General features: G+C 38.6%; 1 protein-coding gene across 3 annotated transcripts in view; it reads right to left on the reverse strand.

Moving 5' to 3' along the window:
* Adamts3 (ADAM metallopeptidase with thrombospondin type 1 motif 3) overlaps window positions 1-14448 on the reverse strand; it is a 200467-nt gene that overhangs the window by 44399 nt on the left and 141620 nt on the right. For all 3 annotated transcript variants that reach the window (XM_021210585.2, XM_021210586.2, XM_029545373.1), the window contains exon 5: window positions 2560-2759. In XM_021210585.2, coding sequence (XP_021066244.1) covers window positions 2560-2759 — 200 coding nt within the window. The remainder of the gene's footprint in view (window positions 1-2559; window positions 2760-14448) is intronic.

The following is a 14448-nucleotide window of genomic DNA, read 5'->3' on the forward strand; positions in this document are numbered from 1 at the left end:
AGACAGTGGACCAGGAGAAAGCAAAGCCTAAAAATACCATCACCAAACATGAGCCTCAACTTGCGAAGAAAAAGGTGCCAGAGACTCAGATGTGAGGTGGTTGATGGTGCACACAGGTATAGAGACCAAAAGAAACTCTAGCTTTCAAATGGATGCAAATTCATAATTTTTATGTTCTTTTAATTAGTTCTCTCTTAATAATTGGATAAAAACTTCACAGGTTCAAATAAAGTAAAACAATATGATTCTATAAGCCCAGGTGGCACTCTCTCACACCTGGCTTTCATCCTTACAGATGTTTGTCTTTCACTAATTTTCTTACTTCCTCTTCTTAACTGCTATGAACAAGAGTACCAATATCCTGCTAGACGAGACAATGCAGAAGGCTTTATGTGACTTCATGGAAAACTGAAAATTTTATAAACAACAACAACAACAAAAAACCCTCTAGAATACTACTTTTTTGGTCCAAACTTTTAAAGACTTCCATATATATATATATATATATATATATATATATATATATATATATACATATATATATATATACACACATTTCCACATTTATTTGCAATCATTATTAACTGACTATATAGTCAATCTTCCTATTTAAAGGGTTTCTTCTCATCTTCCCTCCTTTATGTGTCTTTCCTACCTTCATTAAGATTAGCAGAGCATTGCAGCCACTCTCTATGTGGAAAGTTTTACAACACAAATCTCTCTATGGTCAATGTCTTATGGTGTTCTCTGAGTGCTGTGCGAATGCTACAGCAGGAGATACATCCCAGATATGCATCTCTCATTTTTTTCAATCTATTTTAAAACAAGTCGCAATTTCTCTCAACTCACAATAGCAGACTCTATAGTAGCACCCTCTGAGAAATTAGTGAAGACTTCCTCATTATAACAGTGTGCATGTTTGTACTAAATGTCATGAATCACACACTAACTTTGGGATCTCTTTAAAAAAACACACACACACTTTCATTACTGTGAGTTATTTGTTTATCTTTCCTAACTTGAATGCATTCACAAAATATTTCCAACTGAACTAATAATAATTGCTAATTTTTCTCTGTGTGTAATTAACATAATAGAATTAGTTTGCTTACAATCTCTAGAATTTAAAACCATTGGTTCTAACAATATAGGAGCAGACAATACATTTGCTCTAAATTACATTTCCATGATTTCCTCTTTCTTCCCATTCTCCTGTTCCCACCTCTGTGCATCCCTATTCAAATCTCTCCTCATGCACCATAGAATTTAGTGCTCTTGCTTATCTGTCCAAATGGCCCAACAAGGAGCCATCAGAATTCTGATGCTAAGATCTGATCTGTGCTCTCTGATCTATTGTAGAATTCATATACGCTCCTTGGCATAGCACTTAAGGACACATAATTCAACCAACTTACCATAAATGGGCTTGTTTCCCTCTCCCCTCCAGGAAGTTCTGCAGGTTAGCTGTTCAGGGAAGGCTTATGAATTCAAATAGCATCACTTGATGCGACTGCACTGACCATGAGCCTGGTCAATCTGTGCACAGCACACCTTCAGAACCTCACAGAGTTTTAAAACATGTGTAATGTTATGAACTCAGTGAGCAAAAATATACTTCATAAGCTGAAATATTGGTGTGCATAAAATAATCATTAATAAAATTAAGAATTTTATTTCTAACATATATCTTCATAGTTGTATGAAATATACTACACATGAAAAAAAGAAGTGAATAGTATAGACTCCCACAGAAATAAAGCCAAACATCAAAAAACAGAAAGAGAGAAGAGATTTTGACAACAAATTTACACTATCAATATGCCATGGGTTATAGAATGATATGGGATAGAATGCATGAAAGGGAAGAGGGCCAACACCACAGCTACCTCTCAGAAGTAGGTGGCTTGGATACATTGTTGCTGGTTATTTCTCAGCAATTGCTCTATGCCAGTTACAAAGATGAAAAGGACACCAATTAGAAATGATGCCAAAATTGCCTCTGAATCTAATTAAGGCTCATAAGAGAAAAAAATAAAGTACACATTACTTGAAAGGCCCATTAGCAATTGCTGAGCCTGGAGCTATATTCTTTGTAAGTATATTACCTTCTCTGGAATTTTCAAACTAGTGCATTTGTTTGAAAGTTCTTATACATCTTTGAAAATCTTCTATCATCTGAGGTACAGAATAATAGTGGGAAGAATTATTTAACTGTCTAGAGCAAATATTGAGGCAAGCTGACAGTCTATAGAGTACTGTTGTTCTTTCAAATGAAAATTTAAATCAAAATCATGATATAATTCCTTCCTATGTGGCTTCTAAAACATGTGATTTTCACTTGTTAACCAAAAGAAACCAGTAGATTGGTCAAAAGGCACTTGTACCTCATGTCTCCTTTGACTGCAATCTTATACTTAAGAGGTATAGATCAGAATTTGAATTAAAAGTCATTATGCTCAGGCTTTGGGTGAGGTTCTTATATCAGTGTCCAGAGGACACTAACAAAGCAAAAAGTGTGATCGAAATGACCAAAAGCCTCAAAATGAAATAACTACTTACAATGTTCATCAGGGTGAGGAGGTAGTTTTGGACATGCTCTTTGCCATGGAAACGGACCACAGAGTCATCCACTCCCAGGAGCACCTCGATGCTGTAATCGTTCTCTCCCGTGTGTCTGCGGCGCCGCAGTGTCTCATTCAGCTGCTGGCCAACGTTGCTGTAAACTGTACCTAGATCATCAAGGCCTTCCCGATCCGACTCTAACAGGAGACAAAAGGAACCCAGGCATTTCAGTTTCCCCAATGGGTCTTCCAGTACTTCTAAAAATATACCTTTTCAGGGAGCCTTTATTATAATCCAAATCGTTAACATATTGCTTTCAATTTGCTTAGTAAATAGGCACATATATATGCTCAGAATGACTCCCTATATATTCAACACTCACAGTTTTATACAATAGTATTATACTATTGTCCAGGAAGGTGGGCCACTGTGCCAGAATGCATCCTCATGGAGATCAGCATTAGTCTTTTCCTAGCTGCATCTTAGAACAGAGGGAGATCATCAGGCCACATGAGCATAGCACAGAGGCCAGTTATAAAGGTTACCATGTTAGCCCTGCATGATCCTCTGATCATGGGGTGTAGAATTTATACTATATAAACTTAAATCACCTTTCCAGTGACCTCAATTTAAAAATAAACATCTGTCATATCAGCACAACTATGTTTTATGACAATCACTACTGGCCATGTTGTTAGAGCCGCATATTTAATGTATTACTTTACAATGTTGGCTTAGGGTTGAATGGGAAATGTTGCTAGGGAAAACATGGGCAGACACATGGGTATCACACTTGATACCATAGTTCTCCACAGTTGGCTAGCCTCTCATCCAACAGCATGTCAAATCCATTGCTATATGTCTGAATTTGTGAGATAGCAAAGTAAGGAACCAATCGGAAAATGACTAATAGATTAAAATACAACTGTAAGCGTAATTTATGTTTATTTGTATCAAAGAACTATTCTAATTCTCTCAATGGACATTTCATATATAGATACAAACACACAGAGAGATGTAGGAAAGGGAGGATGCCTATGTTCTTTGGATTTCATAACCTAAATTCTCCATAGTTAATGAAAAATATTTTGGTGAATTAAAACATGAAGTAAGTTGGACACTAATATCATTCAACTACTGGCATTTAAAAAAAAAAAAAAAAACCCAACCCTGAAGGTATGTTCACTTCCATTTTAAGTCTATAAAACACAGAAAGGAATTTATTCTATAAAGTGCCTTGATGTTAAAGAAGCTTGAGAGAACCAAGTCTGACTCACACTTTATAGAGAGGTTTATTGAATGCTGCGCTGAGACCTATGAGCCACCTGATTCAGAGTCTTGACATTAATGAATAGGCATTTTCCTCCCCGCCTTTGTGGTCTTAGTGAAGTTGCAGGAAAGGATGTCTCTTGGCTAAGAAGGCTGCTGACCAAGCTTTAACCACATGGGATTAGAGGAATGGAAATGCATACCCTGCTCACACCTCCTCAACCCCTCACAAATATAGAGAAACACCCATCCCTGCTCAACATGTATGGACACAAGCTAGGCTTATGGCTGCTTGGTTTAAAAGATATATTGTACTTCATTTTGACCCAAGCCCAGTTCCTAACTCATTAGCTGGGAATTTTCTCCTCATTGAGAACTCACTGGCTCCACAGTGTAAAAATAGCTTTCACCATCATCCACATCAAACAGAAAGCTCCCCTCAAAAGTTGCTTTTCAAGAGCGGCAGACCCATACTGAGGGCTGGAAAGGACACCTGCACAGAGCTTTAGTATTCAACCTCAAGTCTCTGCGTACACTTGAGAGAGGGAAAGGTTGCAATAGCTAGTCTATAGATCAGACACTGATGGATTAGCTCTCTGTTCTATAAAGGTCTTGTCTGGTAGAGTTGTCAGAGGCCACGTTCAATGGAAATACACTAGCAGTGTTGTATCATCGTTAAGCCTGATGAATGAATAAGGGTGAGGGTTGATTGTGGAGAGGCAGTTCATTTTGCCCTGACACCTCCAGTCTGGCTTTTGCATTTCTCCTCAAATAAATGGAAATGGAGAAGATGTTTATGGTACAAAAGGTAACATGGGAAAAAAAGAAACAAATCCTTTAAAACCAAGGAAATTTTTGCCCATCTTTTACTCTGTGCCATGCAATCTTTTTTCCCATGATTCTGAAAATGATAGGGTCAAACATTAAGACAACTTGAGACAGTTTTTGCTTATAGACATCATAATACTGGTCATCTCTGGGGCTAGACTTGAACTTGTAGTTCTGCCTCCAGGGATACTAAGAATAAGGTGTGAGCCACCACAACCAACTAATGTAGACTATGTAATCAAACAGATTTATCTTCAAATCTTGATAATGACCCATCCAGTTATAGTTTTACATAAGATGAAAAACCTCTCTGACCCTCAGATACATTTATGAAATAGAATAATCCTTACACTCAGGGCTGCTGGTAATAATGCCTGTTATGCAAGTTCGAAGACCTGGCTCCAATCTCAGCATCCATGTGTAAAAACTAGGCATGGCTTTCTAAAAGTTTGTAATCTCAGTGCTCTGGCTATATGTGAGGAGGGAATAGGCAGATAGGTGAGGACTTCAAGAACAGCTCCAGGTTTAAAGAGATTCTGTTGCAAGAGAATGGCAGAGTGATACACAGAAGGGACCCAGACTAGTTCTAAGTTCATGTAGAGGTTCTGCTTCAAGAAAAAGGGATATCCTAAAACCCCAAACAGACTTCCACCCTAGCTCTAAGTTCATATAGAAGTTTTGCCTCATGGAAATAGGTTAAGTGACATAACAAGACACTTGACATTCTTCCAGGGTCTCTGGATGTACACAAAAGCACCATCCCAAACACACACATGGCATTGACATCTATTCCCTCCCAGCTCCCCATAAATATGCTCTATCTCATAGGTGGCTCCTAGATTTGACTCTCTAACTCTGTGTACTCAACTTAAGAGTTCCTGTAGAAGCCTGAAATCTAGAAAGAGACCACTAGGAAGGAAATGCCCTAGATGTGATGGTATAATAAAGTACAGGTAATGTGAAGGTAGAGATAGGAATAACCGAGGAGGAAAGGTACAAGCAAAGAAGGGGTGGTAGTGTATGGGAGACAAGGAGGTGAGGAAAAGAGTTAACCAAACTGAAAGGGTTATAGAAAACCCATATAGAAATATACTATCTTGTAAACCATTTACAAAGTGTAATTTATGGGAAAATTTAGAAAGGAGATCCCTTGTATGACTGGATAAAAGCTCCTCCTAGAAGCTATCGATTATTAAACAAAAACCACGGTGTCAGGTTTGTGGTATCTCCTTGTGAGATGTTGACCAGGGATACCCTAAAACCCCAAACAACACAGACTCTTGCTGTAATTTTTGGCTGACCAGCAAAACTGGAGGATAAGATCCTATTGTTACAGACACTGCACATCTTGGTTGCATGGCATGAAAATTAAGTGGGAACTGATATGGACCCCCTGCCCCCCACTGCCAGTTAGATTTCATTGTGATCGAAGGTGCTATGTAGGCTTCTGGTAGAGAAAAGGCATCAATGAGCTTACGTAGGAAGGAACCATATGAAGTATAATAACAATCTGCCAGGTGACTTGTACGTACTGGTACAATAGTGGCACAGCTGTGATGGCTGAAACCATTTACTCTGTGCTTGAATATAAGGACTGTGCTCCACAAAAGAGAATTTATACCTTGCAATGTAAACCCATTGATGAGGAGGTCTTGGGTCCTGGGGAAGGTAACATAGTACCGTTGTCCAGCTAAGTTGATATGACTCCAAGCTACTTTCTAAATATTATGTTTATACCCATAGATAAGCACTAGTCTCAGCATTAGTCACATCAGCTTCTCTTTGCAATGGATAGTGAATTCAGAGACATATGATTGGTCAAGATACTGAACATAAAAGATGGTTGAGTGCTTAGCACTAAAGAAGATACTATACTATCCTCTCTAAAGCTCAGGAAACATTACGGAAGATTGGGTGTAAGGAATTTAAGATCTGGGAAATGGGATGAAAGGCTGTGAAATGCAATCATAGTCTCACAGTAGTTGTGGCTGCCTGCATAAGTCTGAGCACATAAATAATGCATAACCGTTGATAAAACAAATGGCTGATTTTTAGTATGGTAGACAGAGAATAATGGCTGTAGTTACTTCATATGAAATAATTTATGCCACAGTGCTTACTTCATATTTAGAACTAGGTGTTCATCTTGATCATGTGTTGGAGTATATTGGCAGGCTGGATGTAGCTAATATAAATAGGACCCACCCACAACTACATTTATTTTTGTTAGGGCTGAGGTATGGGAAGTAGTATTCATATAGTAAATGTGAGTGTGAAGGCAGTTGGAGCTACCCTGAACAGTAGAACTGGCAAGTGTTAATGGCCACAACAAGGAACTTTACATCAATGATGTGTTCTCAGAATATCAAATGATATGTTTTTTTTTCTTTTAGAAAAATTCATTTTTCTTTTGAGGAACAGTAAATTTTTGGAACTTATCTTGACACACATTACTGAATATATTAATAAATTAAACACATTTGATTGCAAAATTTTGTTCACACACTAGTTTGCTGTCAGTAATATTTTTCAAAAAACATAACTACTTTTCTCTGTATTTACTGGAGTGAATTTTTAGACAACATACAATTGAACAATTCAGTCATAACATGTACAGCAATTTTCAATGTTAAATGAAGAATTTTTTCCTGTGCTGAAGTACAATTTTGAACTTACTAAATATGGTATAATGCACATTACTACTCACTCTGAACACTTAGTCTTAAATGGTTTTCAAGAAGGAGTTGACATATTTTATGCCTATCCATAGTCACAAGAAATCAAAGTGTGCTCGTTAGTCAACTGTTTCTCTCCTCAGAAGTCCCTATTGTCTGAAAGGAGACAGCTAAAGTTGGAAAGGTGTATATTTTGACTGAGTTCAGATACAAACAGCTGCAGGGTCAAGACAAGAGCCACCTTGTGTCCGAGATGGTGACAGGATCCTATGCACATTATCTAGTTGCTGGCTCCAAAAAGCAGAATGCCCATTTTATCTGAGACAGAAATAAGCTCCACTAAACATTCCCATCTGCATTGTGATTACGGGGTACATATTACTTAAGATATGATAACGAAACTTAAATAGAAGCACTGCTTGCACATTGCCGATTATCACAGAAGGCCCACACAAGCTTCTACCGAAGGTTTTCCCAAAGTCTTTGCAAAGGAAAGTAATTAAAATCTGCAGCTGTACTCCTACTCCTTTATGTTATCAAAGCATGATATCAGGAGCTGGAGGAGCAACCTCAGAATGATGTCAGGTACTGAGGATGGTGGTGTGGTTACAGGGAAGGAATATGGTCATTTTATGAGTGTAGGGTTCCACAAGAACACCAGAACAACTCCAGATTAAACTAATAAAAGAGGAACAATCCTCTTATCATGTTTAGGTCACCTTCCTGATTGCTTTAAAAAAATATGTCTCAGAGTCTAATCCTAACATATGTAACACTGACCCCATAGAATTGTTGCCTACATTTCTCCTATACCATTTACTCTGTGGGAATGCAAGTTACATTTCATTCAGATAATGTGAATGGTAAAAAAAAATATCTAAGTAAATAAATAGCCTAAATAAATTGCATTACCTTTCCTTTTGGTGACATAAAGAAATGGGAACGAAACATACTGTTTTGCAGTAATAAGAAACACAGAGTGAGTGTATATAGAAATTTGGCATTCCTCATGAATGGAATGCTATGTTAAAAATGAAGTCATTAGAATATCACAAGCTGCTTTTCCAAGAGTAAGTGGCAAGCCCAAGATCAGAGCCAAAAATAGATGTAAAATCCAACAGATGTCCCCTGCTAACATCAGAATCGGAGCGAAGTCAACTTTGTCACATGAAGCCGTTAGTATTACTATATAGTGATCTTTCCACAAACATCTTGTTTTTCATAGGTAAAGTGTCATTCCTAATAAGGTATAGTGCCAGTCTCCAATTGTATGAGGGTGCTTTTATACCAAGATATAACATACTACTGTAAAATGTTGTTACCAGCAGGGAAACTGCATAATGATAGTTCAAAACCTGTATGTAGGCCAACATATGATGTCAATTCTACAGTTGCATAAAAGAATTTCTGTTTTAAAAAATATACTATGTTTCCCTTTAATGAATATGACTGTCCAAGGTCCCCCATCCCCCAAGTTTTAACTGTGAACAGTACGTGTTTGCATTTGTTCACTGTTACTCTCCACCTTCAAGGTATAATGTGTAGCCTCTTTACATAGAGATTCTTTCATTGAATTGGCAAATACAATAATGCTTGCATAGCTTGTTTTTTTTTTTACTCATTTAGCAAACAAAAATTTAAAAGTCACTTCAATATCCAAACCATAAATTGAGTTTTTTTTTTCAGTTATCATTAATTTTAAAGTCCCACTTTACCTGAAACATTGCAAGCAGTATGGAATCCTATTATTTGTATGGCAGAGAGGTCCAAAAAGGGGGGGTTCCTAGGTAATTCCATTAGTAGATTATCAAGGACCCAGGTCTTTCCATGTTTCTATATCCTGTACTGTTTATGTATAACTTCCTCGCCAGGTTAATTCCCTTTTAGAAGAGTGTCATCAGTTCTAAAGTCAGAGTCAAGTCCAGGAGACTGTTCCTCCCTGTGTCTTAGAGAAGGTAAGAAGGTTGACCATAAGTTTGGGGTATAGTTAACTGTTTCAATGGCCAGAATCCAACTACACACAGTTAAAACCATCTCTGCTTGATAAGAATAGATGCTTCAGTCTGTCTCTGGCAAAGGAAAAAAAAAATCCAGCCTTGTGCCTGGGCCAGGCTTCCCTGCAGCATATGCTTAGATATGGGAGGCACCATATGCAAGAAAGAGGACGGGGCAATGGGCCTATCAGGAAATCCACTGTGTCAGATTCTCTTTCCAGAACCTGTCCTTCCTTTACCTTCTTCCGGTTCTCTATTCACAGTTTGCATTTGTACATTGTATGTGTAATCTCTCGGACTGTGGCCTGTTTACCTAGATTCAGTTTTGCATTCCTTTGTCCCCTCGGTATCCTCAGAAAGTCAGTCCTTCACTAGTGAGTGCCTGTAGGTTTTTATCACTGTGTCTTATTCATCCAGGTGGCTGCCATTTCTATGCATTCTAAATGCCATGCACATAAACAATGCAAGGTCATCTTAGCCATCTATGACCTCCCCCCTTGAGTTCCTCAGCCTTCCCTATCAAGTGTAAGATAAATGATAGCTTTGCATTTGCCCTAATATCACAAGGGACATACTTCATGCTGAAAATAGATTATTTTTCTGAGATTCAACATGAAATGAAAACAGCATGTTGTTGTTTACTGATCCAGCAACTTGAGGTGTGAGGACACTTTCTCACACTAATGCATCCGGTCGCACAGTCTGACTCACCTTCCTCCCTCGACCCCTCTAGGTCTGTTCAGTTTAATGAACTGATAAACGACTCCCTCGTTTCCTTGTTTTACTTTTGCTTAAAACGGTTTGATGTGAGTTCCTGGAATGAACAGGACCTCTATGAAACCATTTGCTATCCTTCCTCATACAATCACCAATAATATTCTTTCCTTTTCCAATATTTTTTACAAAATCATTATTGTGCTACAGTCCTTTGAAAGGAATTCTACATTCTGCTTTACCTTATGAACTGATTATTTTCACTGTATCTTAAAGACTTCATTATCAATAATCATTCCTTTTATTAATATATACTGTATATTAATACATATCATTAAAATCTTAAGGTTACTTTTCAAAGGCAGCACAGTCCATATTTTTACATATTTCATAGCATTCCAACATTTCTCTTCCTGTTCACTAAATTCTGATTTCCATATTTATGGCTTCTGTAGATGAGTTCTATTAAATCCAGGTGGTGATAACAGACAGAGGAAGACGTAATCACGCCCAATTTACTTTTACACTCTGATCATCCTACACTGCTAGAAAGTTTTGAAACAACCCAACTGTATAGAGGAGAGAGGGGATTGCATTTCAAAGCTGTCAGTTCCAAAGCTCACACCATGATAACCTCCTGTGCTTCCTCATTGAGAATCAAAGAGTCCCTTTATCTCAACTATCCCCAGATAGTCTTTAAGAGTCATATAGATTATTTTCTCTAAATGTGTAGCGAATGATTAACACATGTTTATGCAGTAACCATAACCAAACTATTAAATATTAACATTTCTATTTATTCTTTGAGATGAAATATGTAAGGATTCTGGGCCATTTCTCTGTACCACTGTTCTAAGCACAAGTAGCCTGCCAATAGACTGGCAAAATGTTGTCCTTCACAGAACCCGTACTACAGTGATAAGATGAATGACATGCAGCAAGAATAAAAAACAGTGTGAAGAGAACAAGAGGGGCAAAGTAAAGGGGGTGTGGTTTTATGTAAGGTTTTCCAAAGAAGGGGGGGAATAGGCAGAGAACTTGCAAAGCAAAGGAATAAGTCATGTGACTATGCTGTATTTGCATGAGACGCGTGCCGACTTCTTACATGTACTGACTACTATGGTTGGATGTGGTCTGTGTCCAACATGCTTGTGTGTTGGAAGCCTGGCTCTCAACTCTGATATTAAAAGGTTTAGAATCTTTCAAGAGGTGGAGCCCAGTTCGAGTTGACTAAGGCCATGGGCCTGAGATAGGACTGTGAGAACCGAGCTGCTCTATGACTTCCTGTCTCAATATGTCATCTCTTGGTCTCTGCAACTATCATCTACCATGACACAATGAACAGAAAGATCCCTTGACGTAATAGCTGACTCACATGCCACACCCTTAGAACACCAAAATTGTGGGCTAAGTAAACTTCATTTTTGAGTAACTTGCCTTGAGTATTTTGAAGTAACAAAATCTAAGTAATATAGTAAGTATGCTAATATCTATCTTATAGACTTTTTCAAGAAAGTGGTTGCAAAATCTAAATAAAGTAAGAATAGATTTGAGCATGTCGTGAGTGAATTCAAGCAATTCAAGAATCACTTCATGAAAGCCTTAATGTGAAGGACAAGGGAGTATGTTAAACTCCAGTTCCTATGATCATGGCTATAAAGCTACCAATAATCAGAATAGACACATGAACCAGGGGCTGTGTTTCAACCTGAGCTTCTAAGAACAGAAAGTTTTCTCTGCCTAGTGGTCATAGAGGCTGTTAGGAATGCGGACTCAGAAGTGCTCCTACTAGTTTGAAGAGAAGCCCAAAGGATCAGAGAAAGGCTAATGGTGGACCTTAATTGTCAATAACTAGCCAGGAAACAGATGTCCCAGGCCTATAAGAACAAGGACGAGAATTCTGCCAACATCTTGAACGATCCTATCAGAATACTATTAACACATGCTTCCAATATTAACAACCCAGGCCTATAATTCTAGCTACTAGGGAAGCTGAGGCAGAAAGGACACAGAAAGTCCAAAGCTTAGGCGACCTATGAAGTGAGTTGAAATCCAGTCTGTGAAATTGAACAAGAGCTTGTCTCAAAATAAAAAGTAAGAAAAAAGACTAGAGATACAGCTCATTGGTAAAGGTCTGATCTTTAGTAGCATACACACTTACGCCGAATCTACTGGGCTAGATGTTGATTTTGGTTTTGTGATATGCTAATCATAGAACTAGTCTAGGATCTTGGGTATCCGACCTACAGAACCAAAAAGGTGGGTATTATCTTAAGCCTGTATGGTCTGTGACAACTGATTACACCGTGGTAGCATTGTAAATGAACTGAATGGGCTATAAATGAGTTCCCAGCTCAGCAGTGCTGCCTGCCCATGTGTGATTTGGAGAAAGCTGTATAACCAAAGGAAGGAAGGAAGGAAGGAAGGAAGGAAGGAAGGAAGGAAGGAAGGAAGGAAGGAAGGAAGGGAGGGAGGGAGGGAGGGAGGGAAAGAGAGAAAGAGGGGGCATGGGGGAAGAGAGTCATTGTTTTTGTTTGTTTTGTTGTTGTTTTGTTTTTTAAGGTAACTTACATGCTTTGAAAAACTAATTGGAATTTAACCTAATAGGTTTTTAATGTTTTGGGGTTTTCCTGCTAATTTTAACCTTCCTGTCAGTGCTAGTTTGGTCTCAGAAAAACTGCATTTTGTCATCATGATGGCTTGCAGTTTCCTACTTTATTATATACTTGGTAACTCTTGATTAAGAGAGCCAACATTGGAAATTTTATCTTTTGGGATGCTGGATATATTTGTCTCCCTGTAAACATTCTTGAGCTTCCCTTGGATGCAGTTAAATGACATGAAACAGTTTGTTCCTTTTGGGTGTTGTGCGTAAGGTTTATTAGGCAGGGCCAGAGTAGCATCTACCTAGAGGTAGTGGCTGCTACTGAGGCATGTTCCTTCTGGGCATCCTCCAGTGCTGTGTGAATCAGGAGACAGCAGTCTGACCTGCATGGAAGCACGTACTGTTGCTGCTACTCCATTTGGGTGAAGATTTTCTAGCTTTGCCTATTTCTCCACATGCATGCGTCAACTGGGACTCAGCTGCAGAAGAGCAAGGACTCTGCAGAGATCTCCAGAATCTTACCTTTGTGTCTATCGTCTTCACACCTCCAGGCCTTGACTCAGCCATGTGACTCTCAGCTCTGACTCCTCAGTGCTGGAACTCTTTCACACTCTACTTGCATTCTCACTCCCCAAGGCTCAGACAGGGAAACCATCACAACAGTAAGTCTCACTATTCCTGAAGCTTCCCCCAACCCCAGTTTTTTTTCAATGCTCATCTTTTGGAGGAATTCCTATTTACTGTTTGATACCCACGATCATGCAAATTGTTTCTTCATGTTTTCTCCAGTTCTGGTTGTTACAAGCAGGAAGAAAAGCTACCCTCTGTAGCTTGGCCAGGACTAGAAGTCCATTGGATTTGGCTTTGCTACCAGTGTATGGTGGCATAGCGGTATTGGCTTTCTCTATATCAGTATCATGGCTTAGAATTTACATCCATCATTTCCCAAGTAACTGCATACACATATCTATTCAGATCTGCAGAAGTCTGGTACCAATGGGTTGCTCTGCATAAGCCCTGCCAATATTCCTATAGTGAGAACCATGTTTCTCCGGACATAAATCCTGACATGACAACCTGGCTCAGGAAACAGAGAACTTAAGGTTGAACCTCAAAGATTGATACGCACTTTCCTCACAATTGAATGGGAATTTTGTGGTTGATTAAAGAGTATCTGAGCCAAAAGGTATTGTAAAAAAGTGCTTGGAGCAAGACCACCTCAAGAGCTGGGGGTAGGGCAACATGCTCAGAGGTGACACAGCACAAAACATGGAAGCAATTCAACAAATGCCAACCACTACAAACACAAGTACCACCTTGGTCTAAAGAATGTGATATTTGAGGTATCTATTGTGTTTGGCTTTGAGCTTTTTAAAGAGCCAGGCCCGTAAAATCATACTCAGGTGATAGAAAGCTGAGGTGAACCTTTAAAGGTTGCTATGGAGGAAAAGACAGGAACTGCATATATTAAGGTTCACTGTGGGCCCTCTATTAAAATCAACAAAAGCAACAAGCAACTTGTAATCAACTTTTCTGTGATAAGATCTGAACAATAATGATTCATGACAGGAGTAGGTCTTCCTTTTATAATTTAAAAGAATTCTGACTTTTTTTTTACTTTAATATCTTTATTTATAGGAATTATATATATGAGTACTATATTTACACCTTTACAACCCTTTCTCTTCTTCCTCCAACCCCTTCAGTGTTCCTCCAATTCTCTATCAAATCCATGACCCCCTTCGTAATTAGTATTGCTGCACACACACACACACACATGCACACGCACACACACACACAC

Source organism: Mus pahari, chromosome 13 (assembly GCF_900095145.1).
Source record: "Mus pahari chromosome 13, PAHARI_EIJ_v1.1, whole genome shotgun sequence".
NCBI lineage: Eukaryota > Metazoa > Chordata > Mammalia > Rodentia > Muridae > Mus > Mus pahari.